This window comes from Bison bison, unplaced genomic scaffold (assembly GCF_000754665.1).
Source record: "Bison bison bison isolate TAMUID 2011002044 unplaced genomic scaffold, Bison_UMD1.0 scf7180017864068, whole genome shotgun sequence".
NCBI classification, from domain to species: Eukaryota; Metazoa; Chordata; class Mammalia; order Artiodactyla; family Bovidae; genus Bison; species Bison bison.
In genome coordinates, this window is record NW_011494640.1 from 5728323 (window position 1) to 5749326 (window position 21004).

Here is a 21004-nt window from a genome sequence, read left to right on the forward strand (position 1 = left end):
TTTTTTTTTTTTTTTTTTTTAAGTAATCAGGAAGGATATTTCACTGTACTTTGCCAAATATTAAATAGGAAAGAAACTTGAACTCTGGTCACAGATTTTTAAAGAGACCTTTTTTCTTTTTTCTTTTTTTTTTGCAGCTGGTTATATTTTGGGCACTAAATGAAGGTGTTTCCAGGCAATTTGATTCATTTAGAGATGGATTTGAATCAGTCTTCCCACTCAGTCATCTCCAGTACTTCTACCCAGAAGAAGTGAGTAGCTTGTGTGCAAAAGAAATGGTCATCTCTAGTTCCATACCTGTAATTATCTTAGTGAGGTATCTCTGTGCTTTTTAGTCAGATACCCTGTTGTTATGAGCAAATAAAATTGTGGCGCGTTGTGCTTTAAGAGGGTAGTTTGGGAAAAATAAGATCATTTCCTGAGTGAGGAAGAATATTCATTATGATGTGAGTATTTTTTCTATAATATATTTTCTGGCTGAATCTGCAAATCTTTGAACGACTTAGCATTTTAATCTCAATTATTTTTATGTCCACTCTGATTTGCTACTTACTGAAAACGTGTGTACCTGGCACCTTTAGGCACTAAGTGTCACCTGGAACAGCAAGGGTTGCTTTTGGAATTGGATCCTGGTCCTCACTACTTGGGGCTTCCCAGGTGGCTCAGCAATAAAGAATTTGCCTGCCAGTGCAGGAGATGCAGGTTCAACCCTGAGTCACGAAGATCCCCTGGGGAAGGAAATGGCAGCCTATTCCAGTATTCTTGCCTAGGAAATCCCATGAACAGAGGAGCCTGGCAGGCTACAGTCCATGGCGTTGGAAAGAGTCAGATACGACTTAGTAACTAATCAACAACCTCACTGCTTAGCTATGTGACCTTATCCAGGTTTTCGTATATAACCTGACTGACTCGTTCATAAAATTGAGGTAAACTCTGTCTCACTGAACAAGATACATAAAGTACTTGACAGTGAGTGACATGTAGTAGATAGCAAATTTCACATGTGCGGAATAGATTTTCTCAAAGTAGACAAGTCGTCCTGCAAATGGGCCGTCAACCAGGTGAGAGATGGTTTAATTGGATACTGATGTTAGGTTTTTATCCTAAGGACATGAGCATTTCTTTCTTTCCAACATCTGTCCTATATTGACTGTCTTAGTCCTAGACAACCATCTGGCATAGAAGTGCCTTTGCAAAGCGGGAAAACCTCCCTGTTTGCTGTTGGTTCAGCTTTCTTCTCCTACTTCTCTCTCCTGCTCAGTATTCTCTCTGTTAGCTTCTGTTATTGTGTGCCCTTGTGTTTCTAGAAGTCAGGATTTATATAATCTCTCTGGTCAGAGGTAGATTATGAAGTTAAAGCCTCTAAAGAAATGGGAAGAATTAGGTAGGTTTTGGTTCAGTTAAAGGCTTCTCTAGAACCTAGTCCCTGCAGATGGTCAGGGCACCTGTTACTGTCAGCTACAGAGAAGAGTGAATCTGTGATTAATAGTGGAAGAGCACGTTGTATAAAGAGCACCAGGCAGAAGCTTGTGGACTTCGTATCAGCACACCACAAAACAGAACGTGTGCCACTTCGCTCAGTTGTGTCCTTAGTAATCTGTTGCCCTTGTTTAAACACACAGCTGGATCAGCTTCTGTGTGGTAGTAAAGCAGACACTTGGGATGCAAAGACACTGATGGAATGCTGCAGGCCAGATCACGGTTACACTCATGACAGGTAAGGCCTGGGCTCTGCCAGGTTTCAGATACACACATAGGTCTAGATTTTAAAGTTTGTTTATCTATTAAAGGAGGCTTTCCAATATTTTGGCTTCATTTCTCTCAAGACTGGGACTTGAGGACTGAAAGGGGTTTTGGGCTTTTTTGCCCCAAGTGTTTCTGTGAAAATGGGCAGGATAGGCAAAGATGGGGATGCCATTGTCACCCCATTACCCATTTTATGTACAGTAGAGTGGAAATACCTGTAACAGTCCCAGACAAGTCTCATTTATCACCAGAGTAACTATTCCATTTGAATTCCAGCTGTAACAACAGAACAAATTTGTGTGCATTTATAAAGTGAATTCATATGTAGTCATATTTACATTTAACAGTCTCTAGCTCATTGTAAGTCAGAAGTATATTTTAATATGATGAGATAACTTTGATGTATTTATTTCTGTTGTAGTCGGGCTGTGAAGTTCTTGTTTGAGATTCTCAGTAGTTTTGACAATGAACAGCAGAGGTTATTTCTCCAGTTTGTGACAGGTAGCCCACGATTGCCTGTTGGAGGTGGGTACAACTATTGATTTATTGTAGCTGTGTGGAGGGGGGTGGTGAGAGAGCGAGTGTGTGTGCATGCAAAACTTCAGTGCCAACAGCAGGATATTTTTTGACTTACAAGTGCCTCTTAGGTCCCTGGTGACTCAAATGGTAAAGAATCTGCCTGCGATGTGGGAGACCTGGGTTCAGTCCCTGGGTTGGGAAGATCCCCTGGATAAGGGAATGGCAACTCACTCTAGTATTCTTGCCTGGAGAATTCCATGGACAGAGGAGCCTGGTGGGCTACAGTCCATGGGGTTGCAAAGAGTCAGACATAACTGAGCAGCTAACACTTTCTTCTTCTTTCTAGTTGTATAATATTGCAATGTTAAGTTTTCAGTGTACTAAGAGATAAGAGAGATCACTAGCAAGGCAGTTCATAGAGACTCTTACACTGAAGTAGGATTGATTGCTCATGTACATGTAATGCTGCTTCCCTCTATTCAGACTCTCAGGCATTTGTACATTTTATAAACCCTTAGATGAGAAGTGGTTCTAAAGTCTGTTTTTTCAGAAATGAATCCTAATATGGGTTGAATTGACACTCTTTAAAACATAAGGAAAGCATAAAGCACTGTTTGCCGCCATGTTACAGTGGCTTTGAATGTAATTAAAGCAGGCACCAGAGTCCTTTCACTCCGTGTAGCTTGAATGGGTAGAGTTCATTACCCAGGAAGAAAAAGTGCCTTCTCTCTGTGGTCATTTTGTGCAGCAGAGCAGTGTGCGACGTTTTCTGATGGAAGTAGATAAGGGTGCCTATGCTTGTGATTCCAGACCGATTCTCCTCAAGGTTGAGACACGAGTTTTCCCTGTGCTGTCTGGCGGGCGTCCTGTAAACTTACCACATTCCTTTGTCCTTCTTCCTTCCCTCTTCATCAGGCTTCCGGAGCTTGAATCCACCTTTGACCATTGTCCGGAAGACCTTCGAATCAACAGAGAACCCAGATGACTTCCTACCCTCTGTCATGACCTGTGTGAACTATCTTAAGTTGCCGGACTATTCAAGCCTCGAGATAATGCGGGAAAAGCTGTTGATGGCTGCGAGAGAAGGGCAGCAGTCGTTCCATCTTTCCTGATCACATCAGGAAGCATGGTGTCTGCCTGTTACAGCAAAAGACAGCAATCATGATTTCTTTTCTAAGTGTGTCACCTGAGTCAAGGAAACATGTTACGCCTTCCCGTTGTAGGAAAATGGCTTGCAGAATATAAGAGACACTTGGTTCCTCTTCATTAATGGCCCCATGGACTTAAAGTGATCAGGCCCTAAAACGTTGTTGTGATGAGGTTTCTTTAGCAAGTTCTTGTTTAAATTATCATTTATTTGACGAGTGAAGTTTTTAACTTGCTTTGCTGTGTGAAATTTAAAAAAGGGATGTTTTTCCAGGCTGAAACAATAAATGTCGCTGTGCAGTTTAATTCTGGGCTGTGTGTATCCATCTAGCTAAGTCTGCAGTTTTGCTTCCTCCAAAGACAACTCTTGTACAGAAATTCAGGCTCACGTGTGTTTGACAGAAACAGTTGAGCAGGCGAGCTCTGTGCTTTCCGCTCCGTGCCCTCCCACCCCTCTCAAGTTTGCCCACCCCGACCCGTGTACTGTCTGTGCCGCTCACACAGGTTTTTTGTGTACAAAATCCACAGTTGGTACATCTTCGTCAGCCATGGGCTTTTGTTCCATGTTCTCAAATTAAGATACAATTTAAAATTCATGGAATTAAAGTATATTGTCAGTATAATTCAGCCCTTATAACTAGGTAGCTTTGTCCAAGAGTTTAGATGTAACAGAGCCGTGGGGTATCACTGGCCTTACACCAGGGACACACTAGGACTGTTTATTACATGGTGATTCCTGCAGCCACCCCCTCCGTAGTGGACGCAGGGAGAGCTTGTTTGTTTTCTTTTGTGTCGGTTAAAAAGTTCTGCAACTTGGCCTGGCCAATGTTTATTATTCTATGGCCAGAGCATTTTGAATTGATATATATGGTTTTAAGCAAAATTAGCAGTTTTCATTCCCTGTTGGAGTAAAAAAACAAATTTTTTTTCTTTTCCCCCTTGTTCTCATTTTTAAGTTTTTTCCCCACCGTCTTTGGTTGCTCCAGTCTCCTCTTACCCTCCTCCCAGTGCTCACCTGGGACAAACATCCCGGCCTTTGTCTCGACACAGACAGAACACCTGTAAGCAGTGCTCTGTCCTGTTGTTTGATGTGCTGATTTCTCAAATCTGCAATAATTCATCAGGTTCCTGTTTTTACCTGAAAATAAAGTTTGCTTCACCTTTTGGTTTATATTCTGTGCTGTATGCATAACTCTCAATTGTATAGATGCATCTCAACTCAAGCAGATCATCACAGCTCTGATTTGCGTCATGGCTGATTGCGCTATTCAAAGAATTAAGAATAGCAACTTGAACGTAAAAAGTGGGAGGAGATTCCTTCCTTCCTTCCTAAGGTTCAAAATTAAGCCAGTTGCATAAAATTTGAGAGAATTTCAATAGTTCATCTTTCTGAAAATGAGGGATGAACTAATTTTTTTTATTGGACTTTGAGAAATCAATTTTGTTTGTTCTAAAGTCTTACTTCATTGATGTAGAAACTCCTTTGTTCCCTATTCCACCACCTTAAAGAAATTCAGTGGCTTGTTTTATTTAGATTACTTTGTCGTTTTACACTCAAATGTAATATACGAGCATCTTCTTAATGAACCTGGGCAGTGACCCCGGTTGGGTGAGTTAGGTGTTAGGTGGGATGGAGCAGTGAGTGGAGATTGAGGCACCTCCTGGGTCCTTTCAGAGGCTCTAGGAAGCAAAGGGCTTCACCTTGGCATCACCTTGAGGGAGCTGTGTCTCTGCAGTTCTAATATCAACACCAGGACCTGTGCAGTTTAATCAAGCAAAACTAGTTTTAATGAATGAACTGATTTGTTTTTAAACTGTTCTGAAACCTACCTTTTTACAAACTTTAAGCACAAAAGATTTTTGCCTGAACATAACATTTTTGTTCCTCGTTTTTTAAAGGATTCTGTTGTTAAAATTTCCACATATGTATAAACAATGTTTCCTATTTGGATATCTGTATTTACCATTTCAGTCATTTCATGGCCCTGGCAAATTTGGCCTCATTGATGTCAGCATCTAATGAGTACGTTAGATGGTTTTTGAATCACACTCCGGAGCTTGATTGTTTCAAAGTCAGTAGTTAGTTAACCTGTTTAAAAGCTTTCAGTCCAGCTTAAGTCCTTAACTTGGGGGTGGGGGGCGGGCGTTGGTCCTTGGTTAATTAGGGGCAGGAAGACCCTTCCCATTTTCAAGCAGTCTGCCTTGGCAGAGGCCTTAATACTGCATCATAGGGAAAAATACCCTTCTTTTGCTGTTACTCCAGTTATGCCTTAAATTTATTTGCTGAGTAACCCTGTCACCACTCACTGCTCTCTAAGGATGCTTTACACACATAGACAGTTGGATAGTGACTAAGATCTTGTTGTCCTTTATAGTTCTCTCTGAGGTGGAGTCAGTCAGATGTTAGTCATAGCTAATATCGACTGTGGGGTTGACATTCAGATAGTGACTGATTTGCTCTGCTTTGTAGATGAAAACATTTTTGACTAAGAAGAAAGAGTTAGTGAAATGTATTCCCCTCCCCCCAGCCTCTCCCCAACCCCACCCCCAAAGTGGATTGTGAGTGTCCGGTAGTCTCATTAGGAACAGACGTGGAGAGAATTCTAGATGCTTTAGCCAAACCCTTCTACAGAGTCCACGGGACACTTTCTGCTCTTCCTGTGCTTCAGCTCTGCTTCCCTGTGTTGGCGGTGATGGGGAACTGCCCTTCAACTTAGCATTCTCTGAAGAAGGTAGTATCCTAAAGCCCTTGTGTCCCACGTTTGGCTGTTCTTGTGAGTTTGGTACATAACATGGAAAGGAGAGGTGCAGCTGGCTGGCCGACGTCACTTCCTGTCCTCCTCTAGGGCATCCTGTGCATAAAGGCCGTTAAGGCCGGGTGGCAGCCCCAACTTCTGCATCTAAGACATGAGATTCAGCTCTTGCTTTTTCCACAGTGAGGATTATTGCCAGCAAACTGAGCGTGTCTTCCTGTTAGTCCAACAGGTGTTGAGACTGTGCTCCTGATTCCTGTCAGTGAGTAGACTGAGGAAATGGGAATGTTGCTGATATTCCATGGGGGGAAAAATGTGATGAAAAAGGAGACTTGCTGGGGAAAGACCTAACTGCATTCAGAAACCAAATCCTTCTGGGAGAGGTTCTGGATGCTGAGGTTCATTTTTCATCAGCAATGATGATCAAGCCTTTAATTCAGTTATCTTGGGCTTTGGTTGTTTTGACCCACTTTATTTTCCCTACTGTAATGAGAACATTGTTTGAAAATGTCGTATTCTGTATTTCTAACTCTTGAGAAATGCTTTTGTATGGGTCGTAGGTTTGACGTTGCAGTAGTTGACATACCTGGTAAGGGATAACCTAGTGACAAATCACTGAAAATGCTTCCTTTGTTACCTCAAAAGAAAAAAAATCCAGACAAAATAAAGCATTTATATTTATAGAAAATGGAGAATTGGCTGTTTTCAAGAACTTCAAGTTAATTCTTATGCAAGAAAAAGTTCTTAACTCTAAAGACTTGTTCAGCATCAAGGAGACACTCTTTAATATTGGAAGAGGTGGTTTTATTTTTACAACAAGCCTACTCATACTACCAAACCTATAACCAATTGCTGATCTCCTGTGTAAAGCATTTTTTTTCTCTTATCTGAAACAGTGATTTATATGAACTGTTGGAATAATGGAACCTCAAAATACAGATGTGTATGTAAAATTGCATAAATGCACTGACTTCCTTCTCCCTGAATATATTTTTAATAAACAGCATTATCCTACATGGTCAGTTTTATTAAATTATGCACAACTGGAAGGTTCTTCTGAGAAGGGGTATGCTTGTGTGGGCGGCTTTTGGAAAGCTTCCTAGTGAGGTAAGTAACATGGTAATCTTAGCCTTTTGGGGAACAGATTACAGCCAGTTACAGGAGCTGAATGTATTCAGGGAGATGACCAGAGCACTGGTTGGTAGAGAGAGATGGCACTTGAGAACTGCAGTGGTGAAGTGGGTCCTGGGGTTGGGAGGAACTTGACAGGGCACAGACATTAAAGCCTCCTGCCTAAAACCCCTTGAAGTCACTGCTCTGGCTTTCATGACTGGGTGCTCTGCCCTTGACCAAGGTCTGGATCATCAGCCTATTTCACTGAAATAGAAATGTCAAATTGATACAGGAAAGCAAAGGAAATGGGGGTTTTGTTTGAGTGCTTTTTTTTTTTTTTGTACTGGGGTGTAGCTGATGAACAATTTCGTGGTAGTCTCAGGTGGACAGTGAAGGGATTCAGCCACGCCTGCACATGTATCTATTCTCCCCCAGATCCACCTCGCATCTAGGCTACCACATAACTTGAATAGAGTTCCATGTACTTTACAATAAGTTCTTGCTGTCTTTGTTTTTTAAGAGTGATGACTGAGTTTAGGGAGGGTTTTGTTGCTATTTTTAAGAGGACAAATGAAATATATATGTGTATCAGTTCAGTCGCTTAGTCATGTCAGACTGCAACCCCGAGAACTGCAGCACACCAGGTTTCCCTGTCCATCACCAACTCCCAGAACTTGCTCAAACTCGCGTCCATCGATTCGGTGATGCCATCCAACTATCTCATTCTCTGTTGTCCCCTTCTCCTCCTGCCTTCAATCTTCCCCAGCATCAGGGTCTTTTCCAATATACACACACACATAGATATACACAGCACAGCACACATGTACATACACACAACATATATTCTGTATTGTCTTTGTATAACTACCAAAGGGTAAAACCACATTTTTCCCTTGGTGAATCCCTTGGTCCATAATATGACTTTAAATCACAGATGAAGGCTGCAAAGTACAAGCTCCCCCATGCTGGCCTGTATGTGAAGTCTGTGCAGAGTGTCTGCATCACTCACTCCAGGGTGGGGGTGGGCCTCAGAGGATCACATTTTTGGTTGATGCAATTCTGTGGAGTTAACAGCATGCTGAGTTAATACAGAAGGTTTAAATCTCAATGACAGTTGTTTCCAATAGAAAACAGACCCTCATGAGACCAACACATGGGGAGGGGTGCATTTCATGACAATTTTCGCATGCTCACTGAAAGCCTATGCCATCCCTTCTTGTTCTCAGCCAGGCTAGCAACCTCAAGCTTATCTGTTTCCGGCTCTCCCACTCTACGTGGGGAGATCTGGGAGAGTGGTGCCCCTGGTCCCTGAAATGATGCCACCCTGCCTTTGCAAGGAGCTGCAAGGGAGCAGGCCCCAGAACCCCCAAGAGTCTGCCTGGGGACTCCAGGCAACCTTGACGGACACCAGAGGTGTTGGTACCTCAAATACCCCAATGTGGCTTCAAGGCCCAGGCACACTGTACTCTCCCTAGGAATTCAGGCTTCAGGAATAGATGTTAATATCCTCTCTGTGACTAAGATACATTGAAACATTCGTTAGGGATGCAATACTAAGAGTTTATTAAGAAAGTTGTGCTGAGGAGTATGAGGGCAGAGAACTTGAGATGGCTAAAGGGACAGGTCCGTGTTTATACTGTTAAATGCTACGTGCACCGCTGATGTGAAGATGTGGTTATTTGAAATGATCATAGAAAATTAACAGGAAACGCCCGACGTGCTGCATCTGGCCTTCACTTAGGGAATCTGGGCCTTGGTTAAGACCCATTCATCCAGTCAGGCCTCTCTGATCCCAGAGAGTATCCTAATGTCACGTGGTGGACCAAGACTTGACAGCTCTTAAAATCCAGGAGTCCAAGTAATGTGCCAGGAGCTATGTGAAGGCTTTGTGGAAGAACATGCGTTGGAGCAGGAAGAGCTCTGGACAGTCAGGCCTGCCCTGGCCCTTGCCCTGGCCCCTCTTCCTGGGTAGGGTCATGACCCCTAACCTTGCTGGTCTTTGTCCTCTGCATTTGTCAAGCCAGTTCAGTCCTCTCTCAGGTATCATTTTAATGGTAATATTCATACAGTCCTCAGTATGAGTCATTGCACTGCCTCCTGGTGTTTCTCCACGAAGTCACCCTAGCATCTTGGTTGGCAAGTTCTTCCTGGTGGAGCATTTGGCTTCCTTGGCTCCTGGTTCCAAATGTCAGCAGCGCTCACACTCTAGTCATTGGGGCAACTGGAAATACCCTCTAATGCTTTAAAGCATCCCAGATATCAGGGTGCTACTCTGGCTGAGAAACAGTGATTGTGTGTGGCAGCTTTTGGAAAGCATTCAAGTTTTATATCCAGCCAATAATTGTGGTTAATAACAAATCAAAACTTTGCAGCACTTAGGAGCAGGCACAACTTAGGGATAAGGTGGTATGGTGGCTAAGAATCTGCCTGCCAATGCAGGGGACCCAGGTTCAAGCTCTTGTCCAGGAAGATTCTACATGCTGTAGAGCAACTAAGCCCGTGTGCCACAACAATTGACCCCACAACTACTATTGAGCCACAACTACTGAAGCCTGCCCACCTAGAGCCTGTGCTCCACAAGAGAAGCCACCGCCGTGAGAAGCCCACACACCACAGCTAGAGATAGGCCCCGCTCACTGCAACTAAGAAAAGCCTGTGCAGCAATGAAGACCTAGGGCAGCCAGAAATAATTTTAAAAGTATTTAGGCAGAAAAAGCCACAGTTCTATCCTCCCCCTCTACACACACACACACACACATACCCTCTCACACACACACACACACACACACACACACACACACACACACACACACCCTCTCCCTCCCATAAGGAGGAATTCATCTTTCTTACCGCTCTGACATCCAGTTGCAGTGAGACCTACCGTCTTGGGAAGAAGATAACCTCAGTCTTGTATCCAATACAACTAACTTTGAGAGAACTTTAAATTCAGGAAATATCGTTACCATTGTCCCTTTTCCAAATTAAAAACAGTCTTAACTAAATTCATTGAGAAAAGTTCAGCAGTTCTAGCTGATGTTAGAGGACATTATTAGGTAAATAGTCAAGCCATTGTTTACAACACTTGAGAATTACTTTACAAAGAAGTGGGTCTTTCAGCACTGAGTTATGGGCTAACAGAGTAAGCCAAATAAGCTTGCTTTTCTCCACGGACAGTGAAGCACTGTCTTAGATTTGTTTGCTCCCAGTGTTCTGTTCTGACACATGACATTCCAGGTGGATTGACAGCATACAGAATCCATTTCTTCCCAAAGCACTAAATAGCGTTTGGACAAACAGAAGTAAGAAGCTGAGAATTTTGTGCTCTTTCTCTCCAACATACCATGTTGCCCGTCTCACAGCACCCCTGGGGATGGGCAGGGGTGAGACGGAATCTCTTCAAACACCAACCTCACATTCAACACAAAGTGGATGTATTTAGGGGAAAGAGTAGTTTTTTTTTTTTTTAAGTTTTTTTTTTTTTTCGTTAACATGGAGATTTTCATTAAGATTGCATGGTCAAAGGAGCATAGTACAAATGTTTTTGTTTTCTTATTTTTTTATTGGAGTAGAGTTGATTTACAATGTGGTGTTAGTTTCAGATGTATAGCAAAGTGGACCAGTTATATATATATATATATATATATTCACTCTTGACTCTTTTTTCAGATCCTTTTCCCATATAGGCCATTATAGAGTACTGAGTGGTTCCCTGTGCTATACAACAGTTTCTTATAAGTTAACTATTTTATATATACTAGTGTGCATATCAGTCCCAATTGCCCGACTTACCTCATTCACACACACAGATGTTTTACTATGCTCTGTTCAGTCCTCCTATTTTACCATCTTCAGTTCAGTTCAGTCATTCAGTCATGTTTGACTCTTTGCTACTCCATGGACTGCAGCACGTCAGGCCTCCCTATCCATCACCAACTCCTGGGGCTTACTCAAACTCATGTCCATCGAGTTGGTGATGCCATCCAACCATCTCATCCTCTGTCGTCCCCTTCTCCTGCCTTCTATCTTTCCCAGCATCAGGGTCTCTTCCAATGAGTCGGCTCTTCGCATCAGGCGGCCAAAGTATTGGAGCCAGGCTAGATATGATACAAGGGGAAGAAAAAGTCCATTTTGAAAACAAACCAATTTTTAAAAGTCAGTTTAAAAATTACAAGCAGAGAATGTGATTATTATTTCAATATATTTCAATATATTTCTTTCAATATACAGTCAGTGCAGACAACCCAGGAGAGAGAGAATGTCAAAAAACAGGTTTTTTCTGGTTGCCAACACATTTAAAGGGTCTGGTTCTATCAATTATGTTTTTTTTTTTTTGATGACAAAAAATTTTAAACTCAAAGATGCAATTTGTTTCAATTCAGAGTTTGTAACTATTGATAAAATACTGTGAAATTGCCATATTAAACCTTTTTCTGATGTTCATAAAGCTTGTTTCTTTTTATTTGCTGCAGTATTTTAGCTTATTAAAATTTTATTTATTTTTTGGCCAGGCTTTGTGACACGTGAGATCTAGTTTCCCGACCGCAGTGGAACCTGCGTCCCCTCTGTCAGAAGCATAGACTTAACAACTAGACCACCAAGGAAGTCCCTGCCTTGGTATTTAGAAAGATGCCTGGTCTATAAATGTGGAGAACTGGGGTTCTTTTTTGAATCTGACTTTAGAGAAGTCATGTAACTTTCACTGTTTCCTTATCTGTGAAATTATGGGAGTAGATGAGATTAACATCCTGCTCTCAAACTTTAAGCTTCGAACACCTGTCATAGTTCTTGCATCAACTTTTCAGACCAACTTAACTGGTTTAAGAGGGTACATAGGTCCTTTTCTAGTTAAGCTGAACAAAATAATGTAACTGTTTCCTACATAGGTTGAATTTACCAAAAGTACCAGTCTTTTTGAAAATACTCTGAAGCTGCTTTTGGTCACCTATTAACACCAGCAGGTATTACAATGGCTCAGGAAATATTTCGATTCCATGCCTGGGTCTTTAAAATCCTTCTTAGTGTTTAGTTCCAGTGGATTTTCTGTTGGTTTGTTTAGCTACCAGGTGGCAGGTTAGGAAGTGGGGTTGGCTAGGACTGAGATGCTAATAACCGATACTGTTGGCTAGATCTTTCATCAAAATTCAGAGATGTACAGCTTCTCAGACCTGGGAGTATCGTTAGAAAGGTAAACCAAACTTCTATTTTAAAAAATGAGAACAGACGTGCGGACACAGGATGAGAAGGGAAGGGTGAGATGAATCAGATTACATTGGACATAAATGCAATACCAGGTATAAAACAGCTAACTAGTGGGAACCTGCTATACAGCACAGGGAGCTCAGCTCAGTGGTCTATGATGACCTAGGTGGGTGGGATAGGGGTGGAGTGGGAGGGAGGTCCAAGAGGGAGGGAATATATGTATCAGTTCAGTTCAGTTCAGTCGCTCAGTCATGTTTGACTCTTTGCCACCCCATGAATCGCAGCACGCCAGGCCTCCCCGTCTATCACCAACTCCCGGAGTTCACTCAGACTCACGTCCATCGAGTCAGTGATGCCATCCATCCAGCCATCTCATCCTCTGTATACATATAGCTGATTCATAGCTCAGTTGGTAAAGAATCTGCCTGCAGTGCAGGAGATCCTGGTTTGATCCCTGGGTCAGGAAGATCCACTGGAGAAGGGATAGGCCACCCACTCCAGTATTACTGGGCTTCCCTTGTGGCTCAGCTGGTAAAGAATCTGCCTACAATGCAGTAGACCTGGGTTGGGAAGATCCCCTGGAGAAGGGAAAGGCCATCCACTCCAGTATTCTGGCCTGGAGAATTCCATGGACTGTATAGTCCTGGGGGTCTCAAAGAGATGGACATGACTAAGCGACTTTCACTTCACTTTATAGCTGATTCACTTCATTGTACAGAAGAAACTAACACAACATTATAAAGCAATTATACTCCAATAAAAACTGTCGGGAAATCAACCCTGAATATTCATTGGAAAGACTGATGCTGAAGCTCCAATACTTTGGCCACCTGATGTGAAGAGCCAACTCATTAGAAAAGACCCTGATGCTGGGGAAGATAGAAGATAGGAGGAGAAGGGGATGCCAGAGGATGAGATGGTTGGATGGCATCATCAACTCAATGGACATGAGTTTGAGCAAACTCTGGGAGATAGTGAAGGACAGGGAAGCCTGGCATGCTGCAATCCATGGGGCCTCAAAGAGTCAGACACAACTGAGCGACTGAAGAGCAACAACAACAACAAAAAAAAACGTTAAAAAAGTGATTGACTTGGCATACCTTCCTCAAGATCACATACTTATTTTCCAGATGGGCAAAACAGTGGAGATTAAGACCCCTCCCATGGGAAGGGGTGTAAGGCTCTCTCTGTGCCCAAAGGGACAGATACCATTCTAAGATATTAAACCAGGGTTTTGCCTTCCCGTGCTGCCTCTGTCCCTGCTTTCTGGCTCGCCTTCCTTCCCCAGACACTCTGCACGAGCAAGAGCTTGCTGTGTGTGCTCAGTCCCAGATAGAAAGGCCATGGAGAAAATAAAGAGAATTTCTGACTCCTGGATTTCTGAATAGAACATCTATCATGGGTAACAGTATTATAATTACAGCTTCTCATTGCAAATCCCTTCCCTCCCCACCCCAAACAAAGCATCAGGCTTTTTGGCGGGGGAAATCTGTGTGTGTGTGTGTGTGTGTGTGTTTAAATTTTCTTTTAGCTTTTGAATACCCGAGGCTTGGCCTTTGCCTTCATGTGGGCTAAGTTGCTTCAGTTGTGTCCGACTCTTTGCAACCCTATGTACTGTACCCTGCCAGGATCCTGTGTCCATGTAATTCTCCAGGCAAGAATACTGGAGTGGGTTGCCGTGCCCTTCTCAGGGATCAAACCTGCATCTCTTACATCTCCTGCTTTGGCAGGTGGATTCTTTACCACTAGAGACATTAGTAGCTAAAGCCCCAATGATTCAGAGCAAACGTTCCGTGTGACTGTAGGAGCAGTTTTACTGCCACAACAACAGGAGATTAAAAAAAAAAAAAGAGCAGCTGGCAGACTAGGGAGAAAGAGCAGGACATGATGAAGATTAAATTATGATGGGTCCGCGAGAAGTCGCACAGCATCCACACCCCAGGCTGAGTCCCCGACAGGACCGGGGACAGTGGCTTGTCAGTCTTGCTGGATTTGCTGACAGAGTCACCTTCCTCTAGTCCCTGGCTCTCAGCTTTCCATGGAAACCACAGAAAAGCCCTTTGCATGTTCATTGTTTTCATTTGACTGAACAAAGAAGCAACTTAATAATTCAGCTTATTTGGGACTCCACGTGGTAGATGAGCTTGCTTTTCTTGTTGGCAAATATCACGGACGTGCAGAATAGGATGAGGGCTGCCAAGATGAGCTTTTACTTTTAGGAATCACATGCTCTGCACTGGGGGCTTCTCTGGTGACTCAGATGGTAAAGAATCTGCCCTCACTGTGGGAGATCCGAGTTCAATCCCTGGGTCTGGAAGATCCCCTGGAGAAGGACCTGGCAACCCACTCAGTATTCTTGCCTGAAGAATCCCATGGACAGAGGAGCCTGGCGGGCTACAGAGTTGGACACAGCTGAGCAACTAACACACACACACACATACCCTGCATTGAACATAACCTGCTTGTCGTTTTGTAGATTGTTTGCCACAAAACTTTGGTTCTTAATCTACTCTTTCCTGCTCCACAGACTTATAATTGACTTTCTCCCAGTTTCTCAAAAAAGAGAAAACAAATCTCACTTCCTTCTCTTTTCTCTCCAAGATATGATATATGAGTGGGAGCTGAAGACTTTTTTTTTTTTTTTTCTTTTTTTTGGCTGCACCACCCAGCTTATGAGATCTTAGTTCCCAGACCAGGGATTGAACCTGTACCCTCAGCAGTAAAAGCATGGAGTCCTAACTATTGGACTGCCAGGGAATTCCCAAAGGTGTTTATTTTAGATTCCAGTATACCATGCACCCTGTAGGGAGAAATTAGAAAAGCAACTGAGGGCTCAGCCTAGTTTTTCTCCTCTTTGGTCAGTATTGTTTGAGTCCCAGTTCTACTTGAAAGAAAATAATAAGGTAGTTGTTTGTGTCTTTCTGTGTGTGTGTGTGTAAAATAAATCAACTCACAGCCACAGAAAACAGTGACAGTGACAGGCTCTTCTAGCTGAATGGTACTGAAGTATTACAAAGGTTACCCTCAGAACCAATAATTCGACTTAAAAAAAAAAATTTGGCATTATCTAAGTTTGAAAATGAATACATTCTCTCTGTCATACCAGAAAAAAAAGAAATACCCTCTCTTAGAAACTCCAGTACTTTGGCCATCTCATGCAAAGAGTTGACTCATTGGAAAAGACTCTGATGCTGGGAGGGTTTGGGGGCAGGAGGAGAAGGGGACAACAGAGGATGAGATGGCTGGATGGCATCACTGACTCGATGCATGTGAGTCTGAGTCAACTCCGGGAGTTGGTGACGGACAGGGAGGCCTGGCGTCTGCGATTCATGGGGTCGCAAAGAGTCGGACACGACTGAGCAACTGAACTGAACTGAACTGAGGGACTTACTGAAAATTGAGAAAAGGAAAATAAAAATGTTTCTAGCTTAGGTAGAAAAACTCTAGGGCAGTGGCCCTTCCTCAACCCCTTTGTTCAGGTCCCTGTAACATCAGGGCAGTAGGTCTCAGGCCTGGTCAAGTCAACTCCTAACCAACTACTGCGTCTGTCCACAGGACCCCAGCAGCCACTTAGGTGAATGAGATGCCCCTAGGTGGGTGGGACCCTCCGTTTGTTAAAGGGACATTCAATGCATGTTTTCAGGTCGTGAGTAGGTGCAGGTGATCCCCAGAGAGAGACTGACATCAGATAAACGTACCCACATATCACTTACACCACCTGGAGGAGGTGCTTAATATTTTAAAAGCATGTTTAAATATTCAGAGGCATTTCTTTTTTCCATGTGCAGGTGACTAAATATGTTGTGAATCACTTATAGCTTAAAAAAGGAGTTATTTGGTCAAAGGGTTTGGTTACCTTTGTAGCTACAAGTGGACGTCATTCACTGGCCTACGGGGTCATAGTCCTTTCCAAGGTGACGTCAGTTTTGAACAAGTGTATAAGTATGTTCGTGTAGAATTTCATTTCATCCTGGTTTAGCTGTCCTGTTAAAACAGTCCCTTGATTGTAATATGGCAACGATCTCAGCAGCTCTCCGGTTTAATTGTGAAATGGATGTGTGTAGAGCAGACTTCTCTCTGGCAACTCTGAGACCCATCATTTAGAGCTAGCAAAGTTCTTAGCAATCATCTGGTCCAGCTTTCTCATGTTTCAGATGACAAAAGAAGTCAGGAAAGGTGCAGGGACTTGATCATGTTGCTGGTAAGCGGCAGAGCCATAGATAGAGGCTAAGACTTCAAGCCCTGGGCTCCCTTTGCCAGCCCTGGCCTTCTGAAAAGATCGCGACGTAGCATCAGAGTTACCCCCTCCTCCCCTTAAACGTGAAATCTGTATCCCAGTGTTGTTAACCAGGATCCTCTTCTTCACCCACTGACCTCTCCTGCTTTTCAATCCATTCTGCTGTGTTTTCTTCTGTACCTAGTCTCTTTCCAAGTCTTTTAACAACAGTACTGCTGACAGTCCAACACGTCGACATTTTCTATAATGATGTATCTTGTTGGATTGAATCTAGTAATTTATGGAAAAAAATGATATGCCACAAACAGGTGGGGATTTATTCCAGATATGTGCTAAAACAAAACAGTTAATGTAATCCATCCATCACAAATGGCAGCCCACCCCAGTATTCTTGCCTGGAGAATCCCTATGGACAGAGGAACCTGGCGGCCACAGTCCATGGGGTTGCTGCAGTCCACGGCCATGACTGAAGTGACTCAGTACACATGACTAAACCACCATCCATCACATCAGCAAGCCAAATAAGAAAAATCAGTCTTACAGTCATTCCAATTAATGCAGAAAAAGCATTTGATAAAATCCAAGACCCATTCATGATACAAACACTTAAAAAACTAAGAGTAAAGTTTCCTCAACTTGATAAAAAAAAGAAAAAATATAAAAATGTACACGTAGCATTCGTAATGGTGAGAATCTAGATGCTTTCTGCTTAAGATGCTCTATTACTCCTATTCAACATAATACTGGAATCTTAGCTAGTGCCATAAGGCAAGAAAAAGATACAAGGTTTACAGATTGGAAAGAAATAAAAACACTCTTCTTTGCTTTTTTGCCTATTTATTGCTCTCAGCTTGTTCTGCATTTTAATGCTCATTTGATGTTGATTTTATTAGAAGGTTATGGCTAACTTCATACATTCACTCTTGATTATGAGAGCTTTTTTTCCCTCTTGGGAGAATATACTTTTTATAATAGGGCTCCCTAGAAAGAGTTAAGTATGGTTTTAGGGCTACAGAAATGGGAGGCTGGTTAGATGAGAAAATGATAAATTTTGAGGTGAATTATTCCTTTATTCTCATCCCAGCCTGCTTCTCACTTCCTGTTATGGAAACTTTCTGACCCCTCGGCATCTTAAGTCAGAAGACAAGAGTCATAATATCTGCCTTGTAATTTTGTTACAAGGATTAAATGTGATAAGATAATATAAATCACCTTTACTAAAAACACATCCAGGACATATGATTATTGTAGTGATGAAACCTCAGTGAAGAAAAACTGATGGGAGCTAAGACCTGGGGGAAATATGAAGAAGGGTTCAAGGACAAAGAAGTATCAGTAGTTAATGTTGGTCTTGATGGGTGAATAAGAGAGCAATAATAAAGCTAATCAGTGTTGCTACAGAGGGAATGTTCTAGAGCCTGCCTAGGTGGCCAGTGGGTTGGGTGGTCTGCAGCATAGCAGTGATTCATACAAACACTCATTTACCCTTGCTTCAGAGATATTTGGGGTTATTCTCCCTAGGACTCAGTGTGGATAATGGAGTGTTTGAGCCTGGGGCTCCTCACTGTGCAGAACTAAAGACATTTCCAGCTGCTTGCCTATCCCTGCTTCCCATCCAGATTCTATACTCTTGTCTATAATGTGTTCCTTATTTCCTCCGCAACTTCTGCCGTTGCCCCTGTAGGAATGGAGTTCCTCTGTCAAGGGCCTCCCATCATCCTGTCTCTGCTGATTCAGCCATTTGCTTAATGGTTTTGCAGAGAATGGGAAAAGGTCTCCTACAATGGCCCAAAGTGAGAGTAGGTAGAGATGGTAGTTGAGGAGAACACAGGCAGGACAATCTGAGGTATGACCCCCTTAGAGCTATCAAAGCGTGGAGTCTGAACCTTGCCCCTAGAAAGAGGAAGTGCACAGTGTAACTCTTTATCTGTATTTTATCCTTACTCAAGTGCCTTTGTATCAGTTATACTCTCTGGAAATATAATACCCCAAACCCTCAGTTCAGAAATAAGCTACCCATACCCTGACACATTGCCTGTGTTGGTTGTCTCCTCTCACTTACTTGCTTTCTCAGAGATAACACGCGGTGATTATTATTTCATTCTAAGCTTTCTATGTCCTTCCTTCTTGCTTTGCATTTATCTATTAAAAATATATATTTATTTATTTTTGGCCGCCTCGGGTCATAGTTGTGGTATTGGGGCTCAGTAGTTGCCCTGCAGCACGTGGGATGGTGATTCCCCAGCCAGAGATCGAACCCACATCCCGTGCATTGGAAGGCAGATTCTTAACAACTGGACCACCAGGGAAGTCCCTTGCTTTGCCTGTAGACTGTTCTTGAAAGTTTCTCTTTCATTTCTGATCCTCTGCTTAGTCGTCCATTCAATATTAAAGTGAAGTATGAAATCTCTAATACTATTTCATTCTCCCTTTCATTCCATCAGTTTTGCCTCATGGTTTGGGGGCTCTGTTTTTAGCTACATGTATATTTATAACTTGTTGTGTCTTCCTGATGGATTTACCCACTAGTGAATTTTCCATTTCAGTTACTGTGCTTTTCAAGTCCAGAATTTCTTTTTTTAGCATAATTTATATCATGTAATTGATAATCTCTATTTTAGAAACATTTTATTCAGCCCTTCCTTTAATTTTTGATACATTTAAAAAATTCTTTGAATATGTTTTTATAGCTCTTTAAAAATCTTTAATGAGTCAAATGTCTAGGTTTCTACTGATGAATCCCCCTCCTTCTACTGTGTATAAATCATGCTTTTCTGTTTCTTTGCATGGCAATTCTGGAAATCATATTCACCCCTTCTATAGGGTTTGATGTTGTTACCATTAGTTGTTTTTTCTTTAGTGGCTTTTCTGGGCTAATTCTGCATAATCTGTATTTTTGGTCGTATATGGTCACTGTAGTCTCTGCTTGGTTAGTGTGATGGACAGCTAATGATTGGACACAGGTTTTTTTTTTTAATTTACTTTTTTGACAGGTACTATATATGTACTGCAGAAGGCAATGGCACCCCACTCCAGTATTCTTGCCTGGAAAATCCCATGGACAGAGGACCCTGGTGGGCTGCAGTCCATGGTGTCGCTAAGAGTCGGACATGACTGAGCGACTTTACTTTCTTCTTTCTTTTTTTTAATTTATTTTTTTTTTGCGACTTCACTTTCATGTTTCACTTTTATGCATTGGAGAAGGAAATGGCAACCCACTCCAGTGTTCATGCCTGGAGAATCCCAGGGACGGGGGCCTGGTGGGCGGCAGTCTATGGGGTCACACAGAGTTGGACACGACTGAAGTGACTTAGCAGTATACATGTACACTGCCATATTTATTTATTTATTTTTTGGCTGCACTGGGTCCTTGTTGCTGCACATGGGTTTTCTCTAGTTGCGAGAGCAGGGGTGGTGGTGGTGGCTGCTCTCTAGTTGCATTGCCCAGGCTTCTTATTGCAGTGGCTTCTCTTATCATGGAGCAGAGGCTCTAGGTATAGAGGCTTCAATAATTGCACATAGAGGCTCTTTAGCTGTGGCATGCAAGCTCAGTTGTTGTGGCTTGCAGGCTCTGGAGCATGGCCTCAATCACTGGTGACACACAGGCTTAGTTGCTTCAGGGCATGTGGGATCTTCCCAGACCAGGAATCAAACCCATGTCTCCTGCATTGGCAGGAGTGAATTCCAATCCACTGCACCATCAGGAAAGTCCCACAGGTTTCTTTAAATGCATGAAAGAGTAAGTCTATCAGTCTTTTCTTTCCCTCTGTGGGGATGTATATATATTGGGACATGCCTTTAATCCTCAGGCAGTTCAGTTCAGTTCAGTCACTCAGTCGTGTCTCTTTGTGACACCGTGGACTGGAGCACGCCAGGCTTCCCTGTCCATCACCATCTCCCAGAGCTTGCTCAAACTCATGGCCATCGAGTTGGTGATGCCATCCAACCATCTCATCCTCTGTCATCCCCTTCTCCTGCCTTCAATCTTTCCCAGCATCCAGGTCTTTTCCAGTGAGTCAGCTCTTCGCATCAGGTGGCCAAAGTATTGGAGTTTCAGCTTCAACATCAGTCCTTCCAATGAATGTTCAGGACTTATTTCCTTTAGGATTAACTGGTTTGATCTTCTTGCAGTCCAAGGGGCTCTCAAGAGTCTTCTCCAACACCACGGTTCAAAAGCATCAATTCTTCAGCACTCAGCTTTCTTGATGGTCCAACTCTCACATCCATACATGACTACTGGAAAAACCACAGCTTTGACTGTGTTTTTTCAGTACTGACCTTTGTTGGCAAA

The 21004-nt window shown here is 42.7% G+C and overlaps 1 protein-coding gene across 8 annotated transcripts in view; it reads left to right on the plus strand.

Annotated features, from left to right (window-relative positions):
- The window catches only part of TRIP12 (thyroid hormone receptor interactor 12), a 154623-nt gene extending 147446 nt beyond the window's left edge, over positions 1-7177 (plus strand). For all 8 annotated transcript variants that reach the window (XM_010837012.1, XM_010837015.1, XM_010837013.1 and 5 more), the window contains 4 exons: positions 138-251; positions 1623-1717; positions 2168-2271; positions 3181-7177. In XM_010837012.1, coding sequence (XP_010835314.1) covers positions 138-251; positions 1623-1717; positions 2168-2271; positions 3181-3377 — 510 coding nt within the window. In that variant the 3' untranslated portion in view covers positions 3378-7177. The remainder of the gene's footprint in view (positions 1-137; positions 252-1622; positions 1718-2167; positions 2272-3180) is intronic.
- The last annotated feature ends 13827 nt before the right edge of the window (positions 7178-21004 follow it).